This window comes from Ammospiza caudacuta, chromosome 2 (assembly GCF_027887145.1).
Source record: "Ammospiza caudacuta isolate bAmmCau1 chromosome 2, bAmmCau1.pri, whole genome shotgun sequence".
In the NCBI taxonomy this organism is placed as follows: domain Eukaryota; kingdom Metazoa; phylum Chordata; class Aves; order Passeriformes; family Passerellidae; genus Ammospiza; species Ammospiza caudacuta.
This window is the reverse complement of record NC_080594.1, coordinates 86,066,794-86,094,312: the sequence shown is the minus strand read 5'-3', so window position 1 is coordinate 86,094,312 and position 27,519 is coordinate 86,066,794. Positions and strand designations below refer to the sequence as shown.

The following is a 27,519-nucleotide window of genomic DNA, read 5'->3' as shown; positions in this document are numbered from 1 at the left end:
CATTTAGTCAGTACCAGCTAGGACTCAGCAAACAGTCAGTCTTGACTGAGGTTTTGAGGTTTTGCTCTGTATTTTACCAAATCCAGAGTGTGTGGAACTCCTGTGAGAAGTCAGATCCTCCACCTTGTCAGCAGAACGTATACTCCACAGTTGCTCTATTGCTGAGTGAAGCTCTCGGGAGGAAGGGAAGAAAGTTCAATCTTTGTTCAGGCAGAAAGTTTGGACCCCTCCACAGATGCAGCTGGGGCTGTACACTGCCCTGCACAGCTGCATCTGGCCTAAGCAGGCAGCTGGGATCTGCCAGTGTAGGAGCACAGAAAATACCGATGACTAATACTTGCCACTCACACCCTTGCATTACTTCCAGCTTGACTTAGACAAGACTGCCCTTTTCTGATATTTTGTCTTGCCATATTCTCAGTCACTTCCAGAGGGAAACGTAACTGACATTAATTTTTGTTATTTAGCATTTGATCTTTTGACAAAAGCCAGCATTTGGTCCCCAGCAGGCAGTTTGAGGACAGCTGAACTGCTGTCTAAGCAGTCACAGAGGAGCTGGTTATATCACATAAAAGCCTTTTTGTGTCATGACTAATTTCAGATCCTCCCTGTTTCTTATGCAGATTCCAGCCTTGCTTCCTCATGCACAGAGAATTAAATTCTATCTCCTTCTGGCTTCTCCTCTGGGACACAAACTTATTCAGACAAGCTCAGGAGGCAATAGAAAGACATCACCAACAGCACTGGCTACCCACCCTGCAGGACTCCTTTGCATTTCAGTGCATGACTGCCCATGGCACTGTAGGGCTCCAGGAGCCAACCTTCTTCCTCTAAATGTACTCTAGGTCAGTGGCCCTCTTTTTCCTTACCATTTCCCAAGAAAACTGTCCTGCTAGGTCAAACTCTAGATTGCACTCTCCTGCTCACTGAGATTTTAGCTTTCCTGACTTTGGTAGGAGAAGAGACACCTATGTCAGGTGAGTGAGTATCTCTGAAGTTCTTTTAACTACAGCACTCCTGACTAACATCTGCTGAAGGATATTCCTCTTCACAAGTGTAGCAGGGCTTGTTACATAATTTTATCTGACCTTTGCACCTCTGTAGCCTCATACATGCAAATGCCTGATACTGGTAAGAAAAATCTGAGATGAGGTAAAGGGAAAGTATGATTGCCTGCCCTATTTTAGGTTAATTTATTCCCTAAATGAAATTAATGCACACAAAGGTGTTCTGTCCTCAGAAACCATACTCATTATGAAACAAAATTCAAATATGAATAATTAACTTACTTTATTGTGTCAAATTTGGGGCAAAACAAGACTACAGAGAGGAAACAAAAGACAAACAAGCACATAGATTCTACTGAAACAAAGGCTTCACTTCTATTTTAATTCTGATGAGACAGCTGTCTTGCAGCTTCTGCTGCTCTGAGTAAATCTGGCAATTTTCTTCACTCACAGACTACTGCTTTCGGAAGCAAAACTTATTTTGGTTACAGCTCATTACTCACATGTTTCTGTAAATATTTTATGAAAGTGACATCAGGTGTGTCAAAAGGCACTCCTTATGACTGCTTCTGCAATTACAAAGCAAGTCTCCTAGATACTATTTTCTCTTTATTTGGGTAGATTAACTCCTTATGTAATAAACATGCCTTCCATTTCTGAGCATCTGTACTGTATTTACCTCAAAGGACAGACATACTCCCCAGAAGGAGCATAACATATTGTGATTCCCAATCACCCTGATTATGGGATCTCCTGAAAAATCCTGCAACTTTATCCCATGCTTAACTTTTCAGGAGATATGTATATCCAGGTCTTCACCTTACTCAATACAGAAAGGGTGCAGAGAGATACATCTGAAGCCAAGGGGTGGGAATCACTCCCAGGTTGCCCTGGTAGAAATGCAGCTTGTGCAACTGTTGATGGAATTTTCCCATCTATTTGAGAAGAAAGCGCATGTTTCCAAGACAATTTAGGTATCTTTCTGTTGTGCATATCTCTCTATCTGCCTGCTTTCCCAAAGACAGACAGCAAGAATAACGACATATAGCCTTGGAGTTTGAAGAAATTAGTACTGCTTTTTTAGGAACACTGGAATAAAATCTTTTGCACTCCATCCATTACATATTTAATAGTAAGGGGGAAAAATGCTGAAGAACCCAAATCTTCTCTGCCAGTGTTTTCCCTGAACTATTTTCCTTTGCATCCTGTTGCCTTTGCTCTAAGTTTTCTCAGATTGCAGCTCCATAACACAGCACCACTGCCTGTGATCTCTTCAGGTTCCCCATTTCTGAAGAAGAACAAAAGGTCTTGGCTTTGCAGGTGACATGTCAGCTTTTCTTCTCAGTACAACACAAGGTTCTGGTTCCTTGCCCAGAACCTTGAGGACCAAGCACCAAGCCCAAATCTCTCTGAGCCTTCTTGTAGAGCTCTGAAATCCAAATCAAAGCTGAGGTTGAATTCTTCATCCTGATTTTCCCCTAGACAGCAGAGGCTAACTTCACTCAGCCAAGAGCAGAAACACTCCCTCAGCCCTATCCTCATCTGAAATACATTTGAGCAACCAGTCAGCTGCTTTGAGCAAAACAATGTTAAAAGCAAAGAAAATATTTTAAATTATATGCAAAGCCTATAGAAATAATTAGTAAAGTATAATCAACCTAAAAAAATCACACTGAATATGACTGTTTGAGTATGCACCAGAGAAAACAAAATCAAAATTATAGATATTCTAGCACAGAATTTATAAGAGAGATACATAAATAATCTAGCCAAGCACTGTGGGAGTTGCCTTCGAGCTAAAGATCTGAAAATACTTGGTCTTTAAACTAAATATTTTGTGACCAACTGTTATTTGGGACCAGCTTTGTTAGTAAGATTCACAACAATTTAAGAAGAAAGGTGCAATAGCCTGAGGCTAGAATTCAGTAATTTTCCCCTGCAGTTCCTTTTTCATACTGCATTTAGTCAAAATATTACAAGTCCAGTGCAGGGAAAAAAAAAAAAAAAGAAGCACAGAAATTTTCAGCTTCAGTTGGTCACAGCACAAACTATGCTGACCTTTTCCAGACAATTACATAAACCAGCAATGATAAGCAGTAGGGATCCCTATTAAAATACAACCCACAGCTTTTTTGTGTGTGCATGCCTTCTTTTTGACCCACTGTTGCTGGCTACACAAAAGAAGATCTTATGAAGAAAAACAACAGATAAGACAAATTCCAACAGAAATAACTTCCAAATATGAGCAGCAAGTATAATCACAGCTGAATCCAGCATTTGCTTAATTCACCAGGGATGGTCTGAGGCATTTTTTATCCTTCATATTCAACTCAAACTAGGCATGCCAGTAAAACCCCATTCATCTGTTTCATGAGTCATAAGCATCTTTGTTCTGTACGCTTTGCTGACTGCTTCCTCTATCTGAGGGTGGAGAATGTGCTTTGTGTAAAATTTCAAATTGCGTGTAAGTTCTCTCTGGCAGAGTGCATGTGCCCTACCCAAACAACCACCTTCCTTTACCACATATTTCTGCAGCTGAAATTAGCTGAAAACTCTCAGGCAGGAAATCCCTCAACGTGAACTACAGAGTTGTGCTTCCTATAGCTCCTATTGCTCATTCATTGTGTCTGCTGGAACTCCCAGCTCCTCTTTGCCCAGACATGGTAAAAAAAATGGAAATAACTGAGAAGGTCATTGGTTGCTTTGGTTTGGTTATTTTAACAAAAGGTGTAGGCAAATGCATCTAACAAAGAGAGTAACTTAATCTAGCATCGAGCATTAATGTTGCCTTGTTGGATCACCAATACAGTGATTGTGGTTGGGAAATAAGGTATGGTGGGTTTTTGTTTGCAGAAAGCACCTTTCCATAGAAAAAGAACAGCAACCTTTCCTGCACAGTTTGGAGGAGATCAGGTATCAGCTCATGGCTACTCCTCTTAACTTTTCCAGCAAGACTGGGCATTTCTCAGACATTCCCCAAACAGTGTCTGAGGATGACAGCATAAATGAATGATATTTTCTTCTTGAAAACAAGCTCAAAACCACAATCAGTAAAGCACTCATGGCAACATAAAACCTCATCCTCGTCTCAGCAAAAAGAAAAAAAAAAGTTCAACTTAAGCTTCTGAAAAAGTATACTTCTGAGGATGTATAGTTAATTTTTTTCTTCCACTCTTCCCTTCTCTACTAAGGAATGTTTCTGAGCTCTAAAATAGCTCCACACAAAATTAATATTGTTGAAATAATGAAGGGTCTGCAAGCCAGATGCCTGAGAATTTGATCAAGTGATCAAGTGTTGATTTTCACCTTCCCATATGATAGACTAGAACACTTGAAAGAGGATGCAAAAACTTAAGCGATGTAAACTTAATCTAGTTAAACAATATTATATTTCGTTTATATAGCAAATTAGTTGTGTGTATCAACCTCATCTTTTATGCTTTAAAATCCTTTATATCACTATAAAAATGCTTCACTGAAGACATGCTGAGCACAGAGCAGAAGGCAATATATATTATATTGTAAATTACACTGGTAATTAAACATACTTGTAAATTCACAGAAAACTTAGAGTAGTATAAAAAAATTAAAGTTGTATAAATTATTATTTGTAAATAAAGACTAACAGGCATGTGCAAGAACAGCATAAACTTGACATTCAACTGTTGCCAAAACTGATGTGCTGAGCTGATGTTTTTCTGAAATCCCATTGTGTTGAGTTTAAAAAGTTCACTGCAAAAGGGCTGGGTGAGAACAGAACTTGTCAGGTCAGATGCATGTTTGTCCATTGCTTCACCCTCTTAAAGCATCCTCTCCTGCCCAGCATTACTTTTGAAGCAGAAAATTCACTACTCTAAGACAAACAAGCAAATCTTGATTTTCCCTCTCATTAGCCAATCTTAAGATGTGAAGACTAAGGCCAATGAGTAGAGGTAATGCAGCAGAGAAAAATGCTGTGAAACCTGAAGGCGTTTCAAAATATTCTCAGCAGTGCATAAGACAGTAAAGAAGAGATTCTTCTACCTCTGTCTCAATGCTGTCTTCAGAAAGTGGGCTGGGAAGGTAAAGTAGAAAATGGCTGGCAGAGCAGGGAGGAGGCTTTGGACTAAGTTAAGCCTCTGGAAATCAATGGGTTGTTGCTGCTATGTCAGAGATTGTAGACATCTGCTTTTTCTGGCGGTATCGGTTTCGTGATGCCAAGTTCCCCCAGCACCAGAACGTAACACAGCTGAGGCTCAGTGTGCTGCATGCTCCTGCTCACACAGCCTCTGCAGGAATGTTGCAATAAAGCTTTGGTCAGTTTTTCAGCTGTGCTAATTTCAGCTGTGCAGCCTGAAACATATCCTTCCTGGTTCTGTATCCAGGAAGACATAAATTATGTTTATGCTACCTGTGGTTTGTTCAAGTCATCCAATGAATCTGCATTAGCTGTATCCAAGGTCAGCACCAGGCACATTTTATCTTGTTAAAAAAATCTGAGCTAAATTTTGGATGTTTTAAGGGTGTCAGTCCACAAGTAGAGATATGGAAAGAAATTAGAAACAGAGATTCTGGTGTTTCAAGATCACAAACCAGGAACAGAAACCTCAGTTTGTAACCTCCCTATTTGCATCACTAAACAATCACTGCCTTTGCTCAAAATATGGAAAGTCCTCTTTGAACCTTTACACAAACCAAAAATAATTTTGTACATTCTGTACCCTAATGTAGCAGTGGAGGTCTGTAGGACTAGGCTACTTTAATTATAAAAGACAATTCATTTCCCATAATCACAGAATATTCACAGAAATAGGCTAAGGGCACCTTTCTCTACCTTCCTGCAATGTTCATCTAAACCACAGGCTGCAGCTGTCCCCAGTGTGCCATCACATGGTAGTCTCCTACAGGAACCCATGCTAACAGGATTCATATGGAGGGAAAGGCAAAATATATATATTTAGCATACAAAGCACAGATGTGAACACACAATTAGTTCTTACTAATAAGCAGGAGGAAAGTAATTACAGACTTCTGTAGTGTTTTTTACCTTTAAAAAGATTCTCAGTAGCACATACATCAGCAAATGCTAAGTAGAACTGGGGACCACCTGTAATAAAATATATAATTAAGGAAGAAATGCCCTTTGCAGATCTATAAACATTACTGCCCTTCTGAGATGTAAGATATGATCAACTGATGTGTTCCACTTTCTTATCTGGTTTTGAAGTACTGAAGTCTGTCACTGCATTTAACACAGTACAGGCTGAAGCATAACAAACCATCCCAGTCATTAGGGCTTGGCAACAAATGAGATGCAACGTAGTCAGTAGCAATGCAAGAACTCATCAATACACATTTGTGTCCTGATCCCTACTCGACATCTGATATCACTGTGTAGTTTTAGCGTCTTTTAAATCTTGGCAAGCAGATTTTACATTAGAAGGCTGCAGGGGAAGGGTCTGCAGTTAATCTCTCTCTCAACATGTTCTCCTCTCTGACTTCATGGCACCAGACATAGCTGGGGGTGCTTAACATTAAAGCTGTGGTGAATTCCTTTGCTGGCTCCTGTCTAGTGCTTTCTGCTGACAGCAAGGGCAAGTCTAATTGACTTTTCCTATTACCCAGATGCAGAAGAAGGAGACAAGGCAACAAAATGAAACAGCATCTGAGGAAAATAAGGCAAAGCAATGATAAGAATAGCAAAGAATAATAACTGAGATTTTTAAACCTGGCAATAACAAGCCCCATAAGTGAAAATCCCGCTCTATAAGGACAAATAAGACGTCACTCCAATTCCCCACTCCACTCCTGACAAAAAAAGGCAAGAGGATTTGTTGTAATTTGTTTAAGCTTTCTGATAGCACTCCAGGCACTTAGGAAAACAGCAGCATAAAAATAAATGAGTCACAAAAATGGATGTGGGAATGACAAATGCAAGAGCTATTTTTCTCAAGTGACGCTTGCTTTCCACATTTCCTACATTCTGTGGAGAAGTTATTCACAGCTAGTGTTCTCAAGGCAGGAAGAGTTATGCTAGCTTGTTTTATGAACCCAAATTTTACGAGTTCAAATGGAAAATGCTGTATTGTTTGACTGAATGGCTTTTCTTAAATTACACAGGCAGGAAAAGGGGGTGTTCTAGCTGTGTGGTTTGTGTTTCACATACATACCAGTTTGCCATTTTGCCTTGTATTTATCATGTTTTGGTTTTTTTTTTAATTTTGCAATGTATTAAAATTTAGACAATCAAGAACATTATAATTTTACTTTAGAAAGCTGCACTTTCTTTTTTGCTTTAGATAATAAGAGGAAAATCTAAAAATACAGTTGTGAATGTTCTTGATAAGAATTAAATTGCAGATCTGCCTCCCCAGATCCCAGCATTAGCAACAAAACCACATATAAATATGTATATTTTTATTCATAAGATATCCTTTAAGGGAAAAAATAAAAGAGAACTTGAATTATTTAGTCATACCAAGTGCCCTTCTGTTGTATATGCTTTTATTTTGCATGCAAAGGGAGAAAGGCAAAAGTGAAAAGGAAGCAAATAATTAGTAGAGAATAGGAGGAAAAACTATTGTCGTCTATATATGGAGAAAACTCCCAACCTGCAGTTTTACTCTTGACCTTCAACTAAATTTAAATCACTAGTTCAAAAATATTTTAGAAAGAAAGTCCAAATATGAATGAACTGATTAATTTGTGAAACAAATTATCACTCCTTGCAAGTTGAATCATGTAATAATTTTAACTGCTTTTGTTTTCTTTTCAGCTGGACCACAATGTCAAAATCAGCAACTCCTCAACTCTCTGTTTTCTCCACCCAGAGAAATACCTAGACTTTCCTATCATTGCACTGTTCTTTCCACCACTGTAGTACACACTGCAAGGGAAACGATACTAACAGCCCTCCTCTGGGAGCCAAACTCAGGAAACCAACTTCTTTTCACCAATGAAATGCACAAGAACAGCCATGTATTTCTGTGTCATGATCTGAAAAAAAGCTCTCTGGGCTGGGGAGGGAACCTCGTGTGCCGGCTCATCAATATCATGGAGCACAAAGACACAGTGTCATGTGCTCCTAAACAGATGAAGTGATGAACCACGAGAAAGATGCTAAAGCAGAAAATACAGTGCAATGCTGAAAACGATTTTTTAAAAGGAGAATGTTAAAGTTTTCAAAGGGAAATAAGAACTATGGTTTCCTAGACATCTTTTCAAACACCACCCCCACTGAGGGGACATTTGACTGTTTGGATTCTTTTGTTCCTCAGACCATCCATGACTAGCAATGTGTTCAGTTCTCTTGTGCATGACAACAGATATATTCTGGGTATTCCAGTATTTAAAGCACTGCAAGTTTCTCACAGCCATGATTTTGCATTCATGTTTATAACTATGCTTTTTCTAGATCAATGTCTTCCTGTCTTCATGAACAGGCACCAAATGGAGCATCTTTCCCAACACATACATGACTTGAGTTTCTTTTGGCCTCTTAGTCCGTAGCCAGGCTATGCTTTGACAAAGACCACTTTCTTTCAAACTGTACTAGGGCTTGCAGCATTAATTTAAAAGCTTTAATCACAAAATGGTTTAGATGGGAAGGAATCTTAAAGATCATCCAGTTCTAACCTCTTGCCATGGTCAGGGACACCTCCTGCTACTTTACGTTCTCCTAGGCTACCCCTTGTCATCTCATTACACTCCCTGACAAAGAGTTCCTCCCCCTCTTTCCCATAGCCCCTTTAAGGCCAAGGGCAACAACAGTGCACTTCATAACATACTGGAGCAGCTGCAACACAGGACTAAAATAGTTTATTCCTGTCAGACTGTAGATCGCTGAAGTTGCCAACAGCATTTGCCACAGCATCTTAATGAAGGAGATCTAAGCAAGGAAAACAGAGATGGTTTTGTTTTGTCAGTGGAGCTCAAAAGATTTTGCCCTGATGTGATGCATCTCGCGTGCACATACAAAAGTCATTATGAATAAAATGCCTTCACAGATGGCTGCTGAATTCTTGCCATGTTTGTCAGATCTGCTGGCCTCTTTCAAGAATCCAGCTACACCCTCACCGTGTTTACGAAACGGAGCAGTCACATAACTCATCCTACATAACAGAGGTGGAGATACAGAAGAACAAACCATAGAAGAATAATTAGCATTCATTAAACTTTAGTTTTCTTCCTTGTTCTAAATCAGTTTTTTTTTTAACCCAAGCCATCAACACAGCACATAACCTGGGATTATCGCATTGGAAATTCCTAAATCCTGGTTATCTTAGAGTTCATGCTGTTGGTATCAAACTAAAAGCCCCTCAAAGGCCACTGAGGCAGCTCATGTCCCTGGGCCAGGTGTCCTTGTGGCCCACTGCAGGAGGCTTTAGGTGCTTGGATCAGAGGCCATGCAGGAAAGAAAGCCCTAACAAGCCCTGGTTACACAGAGCTGCATCCCATGCAGTGACATGTATGACTGCTTCCTTCCATTCTTATGGGAAAGATGTTTTAGGCAACTTGATTCTGAAACAATGAGACATGCAGACTTGAGCTTGAAAGGAAGATTTTCAAGAATAAGGGAACTTTTTTTACTGTCTAGACAATGTCAGTACTGGGAATACCACAAACATTGCTCTGTTACTGAATATGAAGGCATTCCAGCTCTGTTTTACTTCTTGTGAATATAACAGTTTATGAGAATGAGCTATTTTTCCTTTGAGGAGAAAATGTAAATGGGAACAAAAGCCTTAAATAGGAAATGTTTAGATAATTTGGCAAATGGCAGCAGTACTTGAACAACTAAAACATATACTCACATGCTCCTGTTTTATTTGATAAAAGACCTCTAATATATGTCAGGAATGCCAAAATCACATTCACTTAGACTTGGAAGGATGCAGCTCAATCAAACTGTATAAACTGAGTGTGACACCTGTTTAAGAACAGCTTCAGTCAGTTTTCTCGTTCATTTCTCTCTGAAGAGCAGAGACAAACAGAACTTAGCATCAGGAGAGACAACATACAAAACCTGCATTAAGTTATAATTTTAAAATTTAATTATTTTCTCCTTGAAAAAAAGAGAAAGAAAAAATTGGACATCAGATGTTTTTCAAAAGGAACAAACATTGCATTACTAAAAACCTCATTTTGCCAAAAAGAGAGGAAAGGTATTCCAGATTTTTTTTTCAGCAAGTCAAACATTTATATTAAATAAAAATTACTTTAAATACTTAAAACAAAATTTTTATGGTAAAATGAAGAGATAGAAGAAACAGGTTTGGAAAAATATGTAGTAAGCCACTAAACCTGAATGTCAGCAGTTAAATACAAAGACAAGTCTATACAATTAGCATAAATTTGAAACATTATTAGAAGAATCAAGAGCTCCTATCAGCAAAAGGAAAAATTTCTCCTTGGAAAAATTTATACCATAGCCTGCTTTAAAAGGCTTTATCTTAAAAAAAAAAAAAAAAAAAAAAAAGAGAAACCCAAAAAACAAACAAAAAACCCCCCAATCTTTTCATTATAATTTATATATAATTTATATAATTTATAGGCCTGTGTAGAGGTCTATACCATCTACTGCTACAACCAGACTACTTACAGCATTTATACTAAACTAGATATTTCTAGCTCACATTTTATGAAGAAAAACTGCCATAAATGTCTCTCTAGACACCAAAAAGCTTAATTTTCTAGAATTCAGTGAAGATACTGTAGTCTAATAAAACAAGAGTTAAAGAGAAAATATGTTAAGGGTTGTTTTTGAAAGGAGTGCATAAAAAACAGTATCTGTTTTAGATAAAATACAACATTACTAAGAAAATTGTTTTAAGAGATACAAATTATTTCATTAATCAATAAATTGCATATTCTCTTATGGAACTAATCTTTGATGGCATCCATGTCATAAAATAACAGTTACTTTATAAACAACTTTTTGCCTGATATCTCTTCCAATGCAGATCAGTATGCAGAAAACTGATCTAAAAATCATATTTCCTTTTATGAACTGTTATGAAAAAAAAGGTGTAATAGATTTTGGACATAGAAAAGTAAAGATAGATAGACTGAAAGATAAAAACCAACAAAACAAAGAACAAAAATTCCTGTGGAAAAATCTGAAAAGGAAATAATAGCCAGCTGGTATTTATAGTGGGAGAAGTGGGCTGAGCTTTAAAGGAGATGGGCTTTCAGTTGCCATAGATCTTGGTACCAAAGCACAAAAGCCAGTGCTGAAAGCCATGTAAGCACACTGCAATTATTGCTGCTACGGGAGGGAACAAGAGGTACCAACAGAAAGAGGACATTTACTGCAGGAAAAGCTCAGGGTGGCAAAGATCAGGTAATTTGCAGAAGTTGTTCAGAACCACCTGCAGAAACTCCTTTCTGAAGCACTATTTGTTATCAACCAGCTCGTTTTAGAGGAATATAGTTTGCTTCCTTGGGAAGAAACACTTAGGCTACAACTCCCTGAAGGGGGCCGTAGTCAGGTGGGGTTGGTCTCTTTCTCCAGGCAGCAGCTGACAGAGCCAGAGGACACAGTCTTAAGCTGCACAAAGGGAAATACAGGCTGATTATTAGGGAAACATTTTTTTATGGAAAGAGTGATAAAGTACTGAATGGTCTGCCCAGGGAGGTAGTGCAGTCACCATCCCTGGATGTGTTTAAGTAAAGACTGGAAGTGGCACTTGGGTGCCATGGTTTAGTTGAGGTGGTAGGGCACTGGTTGGACTCGATGATCTTGAAGGTCTCTTCCAACCAAGTCATTCTGTATCTTAATGTCTGCTCTCTTGCAAAACAAAGAGCATCAGAAAATAGCACCCAAGGGGGAGTCAGCAGAGATTCTGGAGCCTCTTTGGACTCTTGCTTATTCTGAATATATCTTTAGAATTGGGAATACTACTGTCACTTTAAAAAAACAAAACAAAAACCAACCAAAACCTAACCAAACAAAACCCAAAGAGAACTGATAAAGTTTTTATAATTTCTGACCAAAGATTAAATAGGGCTTAACAAATTCTTTAAAAAAAGTCATTATTCTATTGACTGACTACCCAATTGCTTGTGGCCCTAAAACTTCCCTTACTGATAAAATATTACAGGAAACTTAGCTGGTGGAACTACCCTCTTGTCACAGCTCAAGATGAAAACACTGGGAGAAAATAAGGTGCTACATGTTTGAGTTTAAGTTAAAAATACATACAAATGTAAACATTTATATCCTCACAGTGAGAAGAAACCTAAAGACCAGAGCATATTCATCAGTAGATGCCAGGACAGAAACCAGAGATGAAACTCTGCCCTTCAGTTTGATCTCCAAATGAGTAAAAAACATGAGATACTTATGGCAAATATTCTTCTAATACATGCTGTTAGATGGAGCCACAGCATCAACACACCCAAATCCACTCAAATGTGTGTTTTTAGCCTCAGAAGAATTGTATCTGAGATATAGTCAGTACAGAGTATTGCCAGATTCTGGTGAATTGTAAAAGCAGAAAAAGACAACATAATTCCTAGGGTTATTTTCATGCTCATACAAATTTTATAGCATGTAACAGAACACAAGGGTGAATCAAAACTTAGTTTGCCAATCCTGCCCATCTCCTTTATTTTTTCCTTAGTGCTGTGTTTCTCCATCTGCTTCACCATCCACAGACAGTGGCCTATTACAGCGACCTGTTAAGGTCTCCAGGGTGAGAGAAGGATGAGAATCTTGTTTCTTGATCAGAAGGCTGGATTTATTCATATACGATATATAATACATTATAACTATACTAAAAAGAATAAGGAGAAAAGTTGCCGAGGCTTGCTAAGCTAAGAATAGAATAGAAAAGAAGGAATAACAAAGTCCTGTATCCAGGGTCTCTATCCCCGAGCTTGGTCCTGTGATTGGCCCCCAACTGTAAACACGGAACATGATCCAATCACAGGAGCACCTGCTACATTTCACAGCAGCCGATAACAATTGTTTATATTCTCCTGGGGCCCTTGCTTCCCAGAAGATGCACAAATCCCAAAGAAAGGATTTCTATGAAAAAAAGTCTGCAACAGTGGCCCTCTGATTGCAAAGGGTGTCCCTGGGGGACAGAGCAGTAAGGTTTTAACTGCACCATGAAGATCTGGTTTTTAGCAAATAAAAACCTATTTGTCTTTCCTTTGCTTCTTTGGACACCTGGAGAGCTATGATGTTTCAACCTGGCAAGGTTGAAAACTCATAAGTAAAAGGGGAAAAAATTATAGTGAGACAGTAAAAGAGCTATAAGGATCTTATTTCAGAAGAGGAACTGGGGAATCTAAGAAAGAACATTTCCCTTCATAGCTCAGAGACAGCTCTTCAGTTGTGCACACCACAGATTTTATTCAAACTTGAACAGTTTCAGCTAGGTTTACAACTTCCAGCCTTCATTGTGATGCTGTGTAAGTCACATTTTTATTCAGGTCAAACCACAGACCATGCATGCCTTTTTAAATTCCATTAGAAATAAGCCATTCCTATTTCATTAGAAATAAGCCATAAGGCAACCTCTTCTCCTACTACAGCATCTTCAGAGCAGGACAATGCCCACACTTTCTGCAGAGACTTCCTGGCAGAGGCTATGGACAGTACAGAGAGAGTAAAAGACCTGCTAGGACAACAATTGCTGGCTGGGCAAGACAGAGGTGGGTGCTATTAGAAGAAGTGGGTCTCAGATTGTAACTATTACTCTCACAATAGGAAAAAGAGCTTTATTACTAAATGATTTTGATCTTTTACAGATAAGTTTGCTTTATGTGTGAAACAACAAAGCCTGGATTTTTTTAAAATCAAGTCCACACATAAAAGACCTGGTAACAACAAATCAGGAACCTCATTTTCACAAAATATCAGTGAAAATTTCAGATCATGAGATTATCATATATCATTATATGTCATAGGATTGAAAAAAATTACCAGATACCTATAAATTTGGAAAATTTATTAGCCATAAAGTGGCTAGTGCCAGCTAGCTGTGCTCCTGTCTCAAGGACTGAATTAAGTGGAAAACACAAGCTGTAGTACAAAGTCTAGTTATCTCATGTCTGTTCAACAGGAAGTTGCTTTTACCTCATCTGAAGAAGGTAGCTTAGATGAAGAGTAATTTTGGCTACAGGAAGCTACAGAGCCCCGTTCTGACACAGTAATATCCGAGAGATAACTAGGTTTTCTCTGTTAGCTCTGCAGCTCTTAGGCAGGTAGCATGTTTTGGTATGATGTGATTAAAGAAGTGTGCAGTAGTCTAAGGAGTCAGGTTCTTTTTGGCAAGGCACCAACTTCTTAGGCAATTCTTAACAACCACCATAAACACTCTGTTAAAGTATATCCTTTGAGTAACATTAATAATTTCCTGTACATAAGCACATAGCATTAATGGCAAGATACACACTGATGGATTACACAATGCACATATTCAATCTTACCTTCTAGGCTTGGAGTCTGGCAAAAATGGGAGCTGCTAACCACTACATAATGTTGACTTCAATACTACTCCTGCAAAACTCAGATATTTTAATGGAAAAGCTTACCCTTAAATTAAAACACAGCATAATTTTAAGTGTTTTTATTAGTACAGTTAAACTCTTTTCTGCCGTAGAGTAAATCTGAAAATAACCTGATTAGGCACTGTCAAAAAAGAAAAAAATAAACATTCATCAATTTATGAACTGGCAACAATGATTTGACATTCCACCTTTCCAGCTGGCAAGGTCCTACAAATGTTAAATAACAGATATGGACCTCTCTGAGGAAAGTATAGGTCTATGACTATGAATCCAAATCAGCTACCTTCTAAATCACACTGTGTCACTATATTATTATCCAGTCAATAAACAGTGCATACCTGGGAATTGAAGAACCACATTTGGTGGCAGAGTATTTTTTGATACATGCCCCTCAACACAGCTCAGCACAAGTGTCAAGTACAAAACTCAAAACTATTTTCTTCTGACTAAAGAAAAAGCAGGTGCCCTGGTGTGTTTTGCGATGGGTGACTTTTCCTGAGGAAAAGCAATGAACGGGAGTGCCTGGTTTAAGAGAGGGCAGCGGTACTTGAGCACCTGAGCATTCATCTCTGCCATTAAAACCTGGGACCAGAATTAAGCCCCGTAGCCTCCTTTCGGAGCTCCTTTCAGTTCGTAGGCAGGCTGCACGGCAGCGGTCAGGGCTGAGCAGCACGGCGAAGTTCCACCCCTTTATCTCTACCGGCAGTGAAAACCCAGTTCCCGGCCCCAGCCGGCGGCTCCCGGAGCTATCCCGCCTCCCAGCTGGAAGGAGGGCCCTGGGGCGCGGCGGCCCGAGCGCGCTGGGGCGGTGCCCCAGCCCCGGGGCGGTGCCGCCCTCGCCGCCACAGGAGCAGCTGAGGCGGTGCGGGGAGCGGCTGTGGGCAGCGCCTGGTGTGTGTCTGTGTGTCTGCGAGTTTGTGAGGCGGGCAGCCATGTGGCGCTGGAGGTTCCTTCTCTTGCCGGTGCTTCTCGCCGTCTTGGTCTCCGTCAGAGGTGAGGAGGGGTGGGAGCTGCGGAGCGGCCCTGCCGCGGCTCGGGGAGGCAGCGCTGCCCTGCCCTGAGCCCCTGGGGCGGGGGCCGAGCGCTGCCGCTCGCAGCAGTGCGGCTCGGCCAGGCTGTCCCGGGAGCGAGCCGGGCGGGTCCCTGGCTGGCCGTGTCTCATAGACCGGGGAAACAGCGCTCTCCCCCTCCAGGCTTTTATTTTTCCTTCTTTCTTCCCATTTTACTGGCTGGAAAAGTATTCCTGAGCTTTCTGCCCGCCTTCCGCACTGTAAACTGACTAGTTGATCATCCGCGGTGAATTACATGGTCCTCGCCCCAGTAGGGCCCTTGGGTGCAGGGTGGTCCTGAAGGGGGGTTCGGCTCCTGGGGAGCTCGGCCGGAGCGCAGCTTCCATTTTAGGAGAGAAAGCGGAGTCACGGCAGTCCCAGGGCATCGGATGGTTACTCACCAGAAAGTCTGCCGTCACACGACCGCCTTTAAAAAATAATTATGGCAAAACTGCGCGGTGAAACACGTATGTTTCTGAGAAGCTTCTCGTTGCTTCAGTTTGTATCAGGAACAATTTTCCTGAACCCTGATCAAAAAAGTCTGTATGTAATAGCACGTTGGTGTATGGTAAAAAGAAACATTTGGGGGTGGAGAAAGTAGTAAAGTCCCCAGCAGGAAGGTGTTTTTTCCAGGCAGAGGACTGCTGAACTGGAATATGCAGTCCAAACTGTCATTTCCCATTCATATGACTTGTTTTTAAGAAATTTCTTCCTTCTTTTTACTATAATAAGCCTACTTGTTGCTATGCCTGAGTTGTTGGGGTTTTTTTTCAGGTACTTCATAAAAGCAACACCTAAAATCTTAAATATCTACCTCTTCACTGTGAAAGAGAAGGAGAAATGCATGCTCTTAACGTTGATTGGAAGCCGTCGGTAGTGCACACGTGATGCCAGATAAGCAGTTTGACAGCAAGGCTGCTTGAATTCAGTTCTCCTGGGGCCCTGTTGTGGTCTCGATTTGCAGGTTGAAAAAGCTGAACTCTTGGAAAAAAAAGTACAATTTTATAGAAGCCAGCTTTAAAACTGACAGATGACTCAGGCTGCTTGCATTTATCATCTTACTACTTGTGTGGAACATTTCCTCCTCTACTTCTGCAAGCAGTCCTTGTGGTTGTAGCAGCAAGATCTTTGCTGTGATGCTCTTAACAGGTGGAAGTACTTGGGGACACTGAGAAACAGTGTCTTCCTATACTTTTTGCCAAGAAGTGTGGAGATGAAAAGAGATGTCAGGATTGTGTTTTACTGGAGGGAAGGTACACAACAACTGCCTCTAAGGTTTTTGTTTTAAATTCTGAGGAAAATTATAGATTGCTTTTAGAAAGCTAGTTAATTTATACGAGTGCTGGTTAATGCCAATAATGCAAACTGAGTAGGTAGGTTATAATTAGTTTGGACACTTTAAACAAAATGTGTAAGAATTTGAGAACTGCAGAGAATGTCAACCTGGAGAGGGTGGGGCTCTCCAGGGGAATTTCAGATTTGTGCTCATGCCATCTTAAATGACAAGAGCAAAACCTGAATTACATGCATTTGAAAAACTCAATTTCACTGTTGGTGGACTGTCTGTAGTCTGAATTTACAGAACTACTATGGAAAGTTAAGCATCCTGCTTTATCAGCAGTTCAGCTGTTTTGAAACTGTGTGGAGTTGACTATTTTCACTGGGGGACTGCTTGCTTTTATGATTCAAGCAGAAGAATCTGTGCTCTAGACTGATAACTTCTTACAGGATCATTCATTTTAGGCATAGCAAAGTTGCAAGTGTTAAATCAATGTTCAACATATCAACAAGGGTTTGAATGTATTATTAAGCAAGGTTTTACTGTGTTATTTGAGCTTGCTTAGAGAAAGAGCTCACAGTTTTAACCTTAAAGCTGCAATTTAAGTGTTGTCTCATCTGCCAAGTATGAACTCTGCCAGTCTGGCAGAGCTGGAATTTAGATACCGTTGGGGCTGTATCCATAGGAAGGTAAAATACGAGTTTTTGTATCACGTTTCTATAGGCAGTCTGACAGCTTGCCCCTCCTGAGAAGCGGGATCTCTGCTTCCCTTCCTTTTTTTTTGTTTTTGGTCTGGTGCCCATCGAGGCGTGCACTGAGATGATTCAGCAGATGACTAATGTGCACTGAGTTAGCTCTGTGGAGTGTTTGATGGGTGTTCCTGCCGGCACAAGGGAGTGGCAGGGCCGTGCATGGGAGAGTGGAAATGAGCTGGGGACAGGGAAAAAAGGGCAAGAGGTTTCCTGCTGTGGCTGGCTGTGAGGTGTGAGACCAACTCAGCCACCTTATGCCTGCAAAATCATCAGGTTAGATCTGTATCCAATTTGAGGCATGTGGTTTTCAAAACACAATGCAGAAAAAAAAAAGGATTAGGCAGCATGACTTCTGTACAATGTGTATGAAGACCACAGCAGATGAAGAGTGAAACAAAAACAAAGCCTTGCATGATACTCTACATGTGAACTTGATGATCTTAGAGGTCCAAACCAAGCTCAGTGATTCTCTGATGAGCAGCAAGAAACTGCTGTATTCGGACACAAGGCTCAAAAGTCTCCCTTATCTACTGCAGAATGATCAAAGCATGAAAAGCTGTCTGCTTACTGTGGGCCTGGAGTTTGGACTGGGATATATGGTTTAAGTATCTGTTGCAAGTCCTGGGGAGAGCTTGTTGATTGAAACGCAGCTGCCAAAAGGAGTTGAGCAAAATACAAGCTGGCAAATGAGGTACCCATGTTGTAAGATCAGTAGCCTGGGGTGAAGTGTGGGTAGAGATCCCTTCTTTCTAAGACCTCTGTCATACAGGGCCCTGAGGAAGGGAAGGAAGCACTTGAGCTCCTGAATTCTTGCTGAGGCAATTCAGTGTTGAGAGAGATGACTAGTTGGGTGGAAGATGGTGAAATGATGGTGTCTGTAATCCAGTAGATGGAGCTTTCAGCTGGGACAGGGAGGTGCTGTAGGGACTCCTGGAGACTGAGCTCTGCTTTCTGGGCTCTGGAGCTGTTTGCCTTTTAAATCTGATTTTAAAAACCTCAACAAAACCAATAATAAGCCAACAAGCCACCCCGTAGTTTTCATTGGAAGAATTTCAGTAGCAGTGCTAGAATGCATACATGGCAGCATGAACATGAAAAACAAAGTGCTTGTTTCTCCATCTTTCTATTTTCTCTAATGTGAAACAGCTAATAATTTTTTCATGTGGTGTTATATAAAATGGCCACTGCACTGTTATATCAAAGTGATGTCACTGCAACAATCCATAAGCTTTCCTTAAGCCATAACTGTTAGTTACCGTGATTTAACTTGGCAAGAGCTCAGTGTGACTCAGCCTACTGCCATCTAGCCAAGACCGATTTCAATATTTTCCTGACGTTTCTCTGGTTCATATGATTGGTTTGCCTGTGCTTGAGACTCTTGCCTACTTTAACTCTTGCTGTCTTGAATTTCCCACTGAAACGACTGTATTTCATCAGGTGTCAGCTGTGTCAGAAAATGCAACGATAGTAGTATTCATTGGTTAAGATCATTTTGACAGGAGCATTCCACTTTCTTCTAGCCTTCTGCAAACTGCTTTTGGCACAGGAACCTGCTCTTTGGAGCCTAGTAAAAATGTTTTGAGAGAATATTATGAGCAAAACAGTCTCAACTCATAGGACTTAACTTATTGTCAGTTAATGCAAACTTCTAATCATGGGTTTGAGAATTAAGAGAAAAAAGTTGATCCATCAAACCCTAAAGGTTTTAATTTTAAGCCCAAACAGTCCTATCTACTCTATATCAGCTTCCCTGGTTTTCACTGCAGGTTGTGCTCAGCCCATCTTCTGTGCCTTTGCTGGGGTAACATGCAGAGCAAGGAGGTTGTAATGGGCTTAGTGGTGTCTTTCTGCTTCTCCTTCATGCTTCATGCTGATCTTCTTTTGCACCTCTTCACTTTTTAGTGTTCCAGCCACTATGAGGGTCACTTATGGTCCCTCAGGGCTGTCACTGTTCCGTTGTGGGTGGTCCTGGTGTGAGTGGCCACACTCCCTCGGGGGTGTCTTTGCCACAGTACCTCCAGCAGGTCTCCTGTTGGCATGGACCCTCTACTATCCAGAGCACATTTACAGCCACACGTTCCCTCTCCAGTCCCCCTCTGAGTCTCTCAAACCATGTCTTCCTGTGTCTCCTGTCCCTGCTGGCTGACTCTGTGTGTGCTCCAGCAGGAATACTCTGTGCTTCTGAGACCAGTAGAGGGTTTGGTGTTATTGGAGATTAAGATCTTTCCTATTGCTTCTTTCTCTCATGGAATTTTGTCCCATCTGTCACTAAGAAACCATGACTAATACTTAGGAAAAAAGTTTCCACAGGAAGGATGTAGCTGGCCACTCTCTTAGCTGGGGGATTTCTCTTGGAGGGGGAGAGATACCACAAAACTAGGCTGGGGAAAAATGGGGCTAGGGCAGGTCCTAGCTTTCTTGCTCTCTTGACTTTGGAGAAGGATGGTTGAGCTGCTGCTTGGTGGGGGAATTTGCTGCCAGAGCCCCAGCCCTGCTCTATTTTCTCCTGCCATTGCTCATGAGAGCAGCCATTGAACTGGGACCTTATTGGCACCCTGCCTCACTGGAATGGACACTTGCCATCTGCTCGGGTGCCTCAGGGGAAAAAAACCGATACCCCAGCCGTGTCCCCTTTCCTGGAGGGTGTGTCTGTCTGCCTGGCTGCATGTGGCAGCTGCTGAGGAGGAGCCCGGCATCTGCCCAGCCCTGCTGCTTTCTGCTGCTGCCTCAGGCTTTTTCACTGCACTCTAACCCACGCCTCTGCCTGCTGGGACACCCCATGGCCCCTGCAGCATCCGTGGAGTTTCTGCTGCCCGGGCTGAGCCCACCCTGGTGTCCCAGCCGCCTCTCCGAGGTTCCTGCTGCAGCCCGTTTTTGCCATCCCCTCCATCCACCATTACTGAGGGTGACATGGCTGAGCTGTCCCACAGCGCCCCCTGCAGGCGCGGGGGCATCATGGCACGGCACGGCCCGGAGCCAGCAGCGCCCCCGCTGGCTGCGACCGGAACTGCAGCGAAGGGGAAAGTGCCTGTGGCCAAGATGGCCGGGATCGGATTCCTCCCGGTTCTGTCTGCTGTGGCTGCCGCTGTGCTGGCGTGCTTGTCTTCTTATCCATACACATATGTAAAGGCATAGGAGTTCTTTACTGTCTTTGCCTGAAATCCCTGCAATTTCCAAGTTGTAATAATTCAGCGGGAAGGGGGTCATGGTCTCTTTTCCAAGGGAGGTTTCCTCCTTTTCAAACCAAGACAGTTGTGCAGTAGCAGTGTCAGTGCCACTGTGACATAACTGTAAGTGGCACTGGGCAGTTCATGGCCTCTTACCATACAGGGCATCCTGCTGCTGAAACCCTGCCAAATTCATGTCCTGTACTTTCATTGACCAATGGAAAAGAATCATAGGATGGTTTGGGTTGGAAGAGACTTAAAGATCATGTAGTTCAAATTCACTGCTGTGGGCCTGGACACCTTCCATAAGACCTTCAAAGCCCCATGCAACCTGAACACTTCCAGGAATGGATCATCCATGCAACACATTTTTGAGCAGCCTGTACCCAGGAACTGTTTGGATATAAGTCTTCAGATACCTACATCTTCTGTCTCCAAAACACATGGTATGCTTTTGAAGTAAATTAAGACTATTTATGGTATGTAACAGCACATATCTAATTTCTTTATCATTTTTCCAAAGGCCTCCTAGTAGGTAATTCCTGGTCCTCAGGTGATGAGGACTTCTTCCTTAGGGATTTCAATGGCTGTTGGAGGATAAGTTGTGTTCTAATTCCGGCACCCTAGGGGCTGGCTGGTACTTTGTCACCCAGTTGAAATTGGGATAAATGGCTATTGGTGAGACTGCCATGATGTATTCCTGCATTTGTGTTCAGTGGCTCCCCCCAGCTTCATAGAGCTGAGGTCTGCTCTTCCTGGAGTGCAGACATTGTAGAGTTCTACCTTTCTAGATGCCAGGGGATTAGAAGGAATATGATACACCATGTCTGCTCCACGATCTTTCCCTCATTCTTCAATAGCTGTGGTTTTGATTACTGCTAAGCCTAGCCAAGGCTGCATTCTGTCATGCCAACACACATGTGTTTGTTGTATCTAGGGTGCCACCTATGTTATCTTGCCATGTAGAAAATCTTCTGGCAACTCCTGTCTGACTTTGCATGGATTGGTGTTGTGAACATAAAGGGGCTGCTCTACTTGCCAGGCTTCTTCAAACTTCCCTCTCTCCCATCACATTTACTGTTTCAACAACTTTCCATGCATGTCCTATTATTCCACTGATTTCACACTGCCTGATGCTTGCACTGTGGCTTCTGAGACGAGTCTAAGCTGTGTTTTCTCCCTCAGTACATAAGCAGAAATTTCATGGACCTACTTGGCTAAAAATAGCTTTCTTTTGTGCCCACACCACAATCCTGTACTGGCAAGTCTGGTTAACTGATCAGCCTGGTTACTATGTTTCTTAAATTGCCTCTGAATTTCAGATGTTCTTATTTACAACATATGTTCAAGTTATTTCTCTGAATAGCTGTTGTATTACTTTGCATTCTTGTGATGTTGGAAATGGTTTTCCTCATTGCTGATGATTAACATGACTCCAGTCTTTGAGCCATTTCTGGACTGCATTAGTGATCACTCAGGAGGCTGTGTATCTGTATTCTCAGGGCACTGGGGCTCCCAAGTGTGTTCTAAGGCTAACAGAGGCCATTGCTTCTGCAAACTCATGGCAACCTCTTCAGCAAATAACTTGTCATATTTTACAGCCTTCATGTTGATTTGCTGGCTTCAGATTAGTAAGTTCAGGCTGGGGAAAGACAAAGATTACATGGTGCCCATTCCTTAGTACTGTTTTGGAGGTTTTTCCTTCAATCAGTATAGCATCAGTACCATGGAAAAATTCTCCAGAGATGTTGAACCTTTGTGGATGGTGCCATGGAAGATGGTAGGGTTGCATTCCTACCCCTTGTAACAGCCAGTTCCAGATATATTGCACACCATTCCAGGTGAAGGCAGACCCAAAGCTAGTGTTTGGAAGGTTGCTTGGTATGATACAAGGTAGTTTTGTTTTTCATTTAAAAAGAATAATTTATCTATATGTTTGTAAATTCTAGTCTGGAAAGATTTCCCAGCTTGCTGCAGAAAATTGGTTGCTCCTTCCACAGGTACAGTTTTCACCTGTTGAAAATAAATGCAGTGGTACTCATCACAAATTCCTTTTCAACTGGTTTAGCCTCTGCATTTGATGTGACTGTGAAGCCCGGAATAATAAGATGCAGAAGATATTTTTACAAAGAATTCCAGAAAGTCATAAGGCAAATTCCTGTGAAAGTACACGAACTTACATCTTTGTGGTGTAAAGCCGATTTACAATAGTGTTTCTAAATCCTAAGTGGGTTTTTTAAATGTAGAACAGTGCCTTTAAAATATATAGTTGACATGTCAAATGCAGGAGTAATTCAAACATGTTTTGGGAAAAAGATCATTTCGACAGGAAGCATTTACATTTTAAGTCAGCTCTGATCACACAGCATCGTTGGTTAAGTAACAAATGCATTTGTTTTACTCCATGCACATTTCAGCCACTTGTGAAGTTTCCACATGCTATAAACAGCTAAAATTGGCATCCTTCACAGTACTTGTAAAAGAAAAGGAAGGCCTCTTGACTGGAGCAATGGTTAGTTAAATGCAGATGTTAGTTCTGCTCTACTTTTCTCATAGCTTGCATCCTGTAAAACTCCCATTGGATTTCTTCTTGGTCCCAAATTTTTCACAAGTAATGGTATCCATTTCTTGATGTGAGTAAAGTATCCACAAAGCTCATTTCACTCTGAGCCCAAGAGTTTTAATGATGGTAAAATCAAACTTTTTTTTTTTTTTAGGATAACAGTCGTTCTTTCATTGGTTAAAAGTTAAACTCAGTGTACAAGTTAATATTTCCATGAAATAGAAGTTCTTTTCAATTAAACACTCATCAATTTAATTGGTAAAAATCTATTTTAATTATCAAACTGTCTTTGTATGCTTTTTTGCTTAACCACAGAAAAATATTTCTTGTATATTTTCTGTGTGTGAAGAAATCTAACATTCTGAGGCTAGCATCAAGTGAAAATTTTTGAAACTCCACTATTTCCAGGAAAGCAAATTAAAGTGATATTGGTAGGATTACTGTTTTTATGACTGATGCAAAAATATTACACTCTAAACCTTCTCTTTCTGGAAAAAGTGCAGTTAGAGTGTTTAGACATATGTTTTACCACCAATTTTTTTGTTCCCTGTGATTTGGAAGAGAAAACTATGTGAAGATGAAAGGAACTAGTAGTGATAGTAGCAGTGGTAGAAGTGAGATGTGAATAAGACGTGAGGCTGTTGTGATGGGTAGTATACAGTGTTTATTAGAGCTGATGCTATTGTTGGACAAACCAGGCAGCTCTAGAGTCACACAAGTCCTTGTTAATTTTAGAAATGAGATTTTGGGATACGCTTTGGGGGAGGGGCTTGGGGAATTCTTTGCAGAAAGCTTTTAGATAAGTCTGTCTTTTTCTGCATTTTATATCATTATCTTTCAATCTACGGATTCTTCCCTCACCTCCAGCTACCCATAGCTGTCTGTGATTTTTCAACACCAGAAGTGCCTTCCTGCCTACTCTGTGGTTCTCAGTCCACCCTGGATGCCAGGCCTCTTGCAATTTGATCCCAAATTCAGTGGTTACTTCACCATCTATTCCCTGCTCTCTCCCTCCCCAAACGTTGCAAATGGTTATTGAGACATCTCTTCTTCACCTCAGAGCTGTCCCTGCTTGTCTTAGCCAACAAGTTTGCAATCTGATGTACAATATTCTTCTCCACTGTTCTCACAAAAACTTTCAACTTTCCTTTTTTCTAATTTGGCCTTCTGTTAAGGTCTTAGTATACAAAGCAGAGATGTGGACCTTTTTTCCCCAAACTTCAGGCAAGACTCGTGATTCTGAAGCTTGTGGCTGTAGTGACAACTCCTCTGCATCCAGATTTCTCCTCTCTCTCCCTTCCCTGTCAGTGTTGCTTCTACTCCAATCCCCTGTCAGTGTTGCTTCTACTCCTATCCCTTGGGCATTGCCATTGTGTCTTTGTCACTGGCTTCATTGCAGTTCTGTGTCCTGGCACAGCTCCTTCAGCCTGCAGTTCTTACCTGTCCTGCATCCATTCTTATTGCTTTCCTGTGATGTTCTATTAAATTATTACATTTTTTAAAAATAAGTAAATTTATAGTGCAAACTAAGTCTGGCATGTGAAATGGCAGGCTGCAAGTGATTAGCATTGGAACATAAAATCTAATTTGATTTTAGGAGGTGATACAGAATCAAAGTGAAGATGATCCAGATAATTCTTAGAGTGGACATGCAGAATTCTTGTTAAAGGTTTTGTCTAAATATAGCAGTAGTACTTTCACAAGATGCAGTTGAACTGGAAATGCTTACAGTTCCACTGTGAACACATTCCAGCTGTTTTTCTGGGCTCATGAACACACTGAAACTACTAAGAACATAGCCTTGGTACAAAAGGGAAAACTTGCCTTTTTCCTCAAGTACTAAAGGATAGGAAGTGGAAAGGAAAACCTCTCAACCTTATTTTAAATGAGAAATAAAACTTATACCATGTTTCTGGCTTGCCATGTATTTGTGCAGACTCCTGTGATTCAAATCATTGCAAACACTGTGCTGAGTCTGGTTTCCTCAACCCACACCTTCCCCACAGGAAACCCTCATCATAAAACCCAAAGTCTTTCTCTTTCTGTTAGCACAGGAGGTTGTAGCTCATTTCAAGTACACAGCTTAAAAAGCCTGAAGAGTCTTTTTAGCCATAACTGAACAAGCCACAGTTAAAATGAAGAGCCTGGAAAACCAAAGTCAGTTTTACTGTTCAGTTAATGTTTCTGGTTAGATTACAGATTTTGTTTGAACTTTACTATTAGCACACAAACTGTATTGAATTGTTAAGAATTGTGGTGAGGAAGGTAAAAGAAACAAGCTGTGAAATTGTCATCTTACAAGTGTCAGCAGACATAGGAGTTCTGCTTTCTGTGAATCTTCATTTCAGTGTGCTGCTATAAAAATAACAGTGTTGATTTGGCTCTGTAAGCATTGCAAGTGTATATTTCAAATACATTTTATTTTAAAGAAGGAATTTGTAAATGAAGATCCAAGTTCCATTAATTTGTTCAACATAAATTATAATTTGACTTATTTTCCTTGATCAGAGTGAGGATTATTTACCAGTCCAACAGTTGAGGTTTTGGGACTGGTGCCTATGCCAATTATTATGTCTGCCAAATCACAAATTTTGGGTTTTTAGTACTTCATCATTTCTTATGCCAGAACTTCACCATACTTCATCTAATGCAGATTGCCCCAATCTTTTCCTCCCTGAACCTTGCTGCTAGACTTTCTTTTTTTCCTCTGAGCCCCCCATCACACCGGGATTCCTCTTTCTTCCATTCCTTCCTGCCCCAATCCAAGGGGCCACCTGAGATGCAGAGTATGAGGATCAAACAAAATGCTGATTGATTGCAAACAAATTCCTGACTGTTAGTTGAGGAGTGAAACCTTTAATTATCATCTTACACACTTTATTGCTGTATGAAATGTTTTACTGATTTGGGATGAGCAGAAAAAGCACACAGCCCTTGAAGTCATGCCCCAGACATCACACAGTTGCCCCGAAGACACTTCTCCCTTTCTCTGCCCTAGACTGGGCAGGGTACTGAGCTCTAGAAATGCATGAAGAGGTTTGGCTGCTTGTGATGTGGCCGCTGTTTTGGGGTGCACACTTCAAGTCAAGAGGCTGCCTGGAAGTCAGTCAGAATGGTTCTTATCAGGAACTGCTGAAGCTATTGCTAGATGTAAGTGCAGAAAACCTCGAGGAGTAACAAGAGTCTTCAACACTGGAAGAGGGAGTGGTGCTGATGCCGTAATGGCTTTGAACTTCGGAGGATATTATGAAAATTTGCAAGGATTGCACTCCTCAGTCCTTGAGGACTGAGATGCTTTCAAATGTTGAATATAACACAATTTGACTAGTCACTGACACCCACAGTACTGAATATTAATAATGGTAAAACTTTGGAAAGCACCTGTATTTCTTACTGCTTTTCAATTAATCCAGACATTCTTGGAATCGGATTCACTTTAATTATCTGTGATGCCAGCCAATACTGGGAAGGTTTCTTAAAGGTGTTAGAGGGGTTAGGATGCTGCCATTATGTTGGTTGCCCAGGCATACATTTTATTACCTCTAAGCTTCTAGGAAATAAATTCATTATTTACAGGGCCAAGCTGTCCTTTGGTTTCTTTTTACTTTAGCATGATCAGTACCAAAGTGTCCTGTAAAATTCCACTGCCACATTACAATGCAGTGTAAAATGTGAACTAATATACATTAACAAAGTTAATATATTTTTTTGCTACAAAAACTGATTGGTATAATAGTTAGGGAAAGAATATTACATAACAAGAGTAAATGTGAGCCTTGTGGTCAGAATGCACCCGGTTATGGAAATTCAGGGTGAGTAGTAGCTGCAAGGCTTGTCAGCTTTGCGGAAGCTTAAAATCCTGTCTGTTGAACAGCTTCAACTTTGAAGCTGTAGACTGTGAGCAACATGTAATTAAAGAATTTTGGTGTCTTAGGCTTATACAAAATGAACTACTGACATTTCTTATGCCAAGACAGAACTTCAAAAGTGTCTGAATGCAAAGCAGGTGCACAGTCCTTATTGATCTTGGTGAGATTTGGGAACAGGTTTTCTTAAGACTGCTGCAGAGCTCCTGATCCAGCCCCATGATCACAGAGGCAGTGGTGGAGATCAGAGAGGTCTTGGCCCATTGTGAGCCTCTCTAGAGGGACGGTGATTACCCTGAGACCTGGGAGGAGGGGCAGGGGTCCTCCTTGCCTGCT

At 41.0% G+C, this 27,519-nt stretch overlaps 1 protein-coding gene across 1 annotated transcript in view; it reads left to right on the top strand.

Annotated features, from left to right (window-relative positions):
* The first annotated feature begins 13,585 nt into the window (after positions 1 to 13,585).
* CD99 (CD99 molecule (Xg blood group)) overlaps positions 13,586 to 27,519 on the top strand; it is a 30,269-nt gene continuing 16,335 nt past the window's right edge. Inside the window, exons 1-2 of the mRNA XM_058825598.1 lie at positions 13,586 to 13,649; positions 15,138 to 15,500. Of these exons, the coding sequence (XP_058681581.1) occupies positions 13,586 to 13,649; positions 15,138 to 15,500 (427 nt within the window). The remainder of the gene's footprint in view (positions 13,650 to 15,137; positions 15,501 to 27,519) is intronic.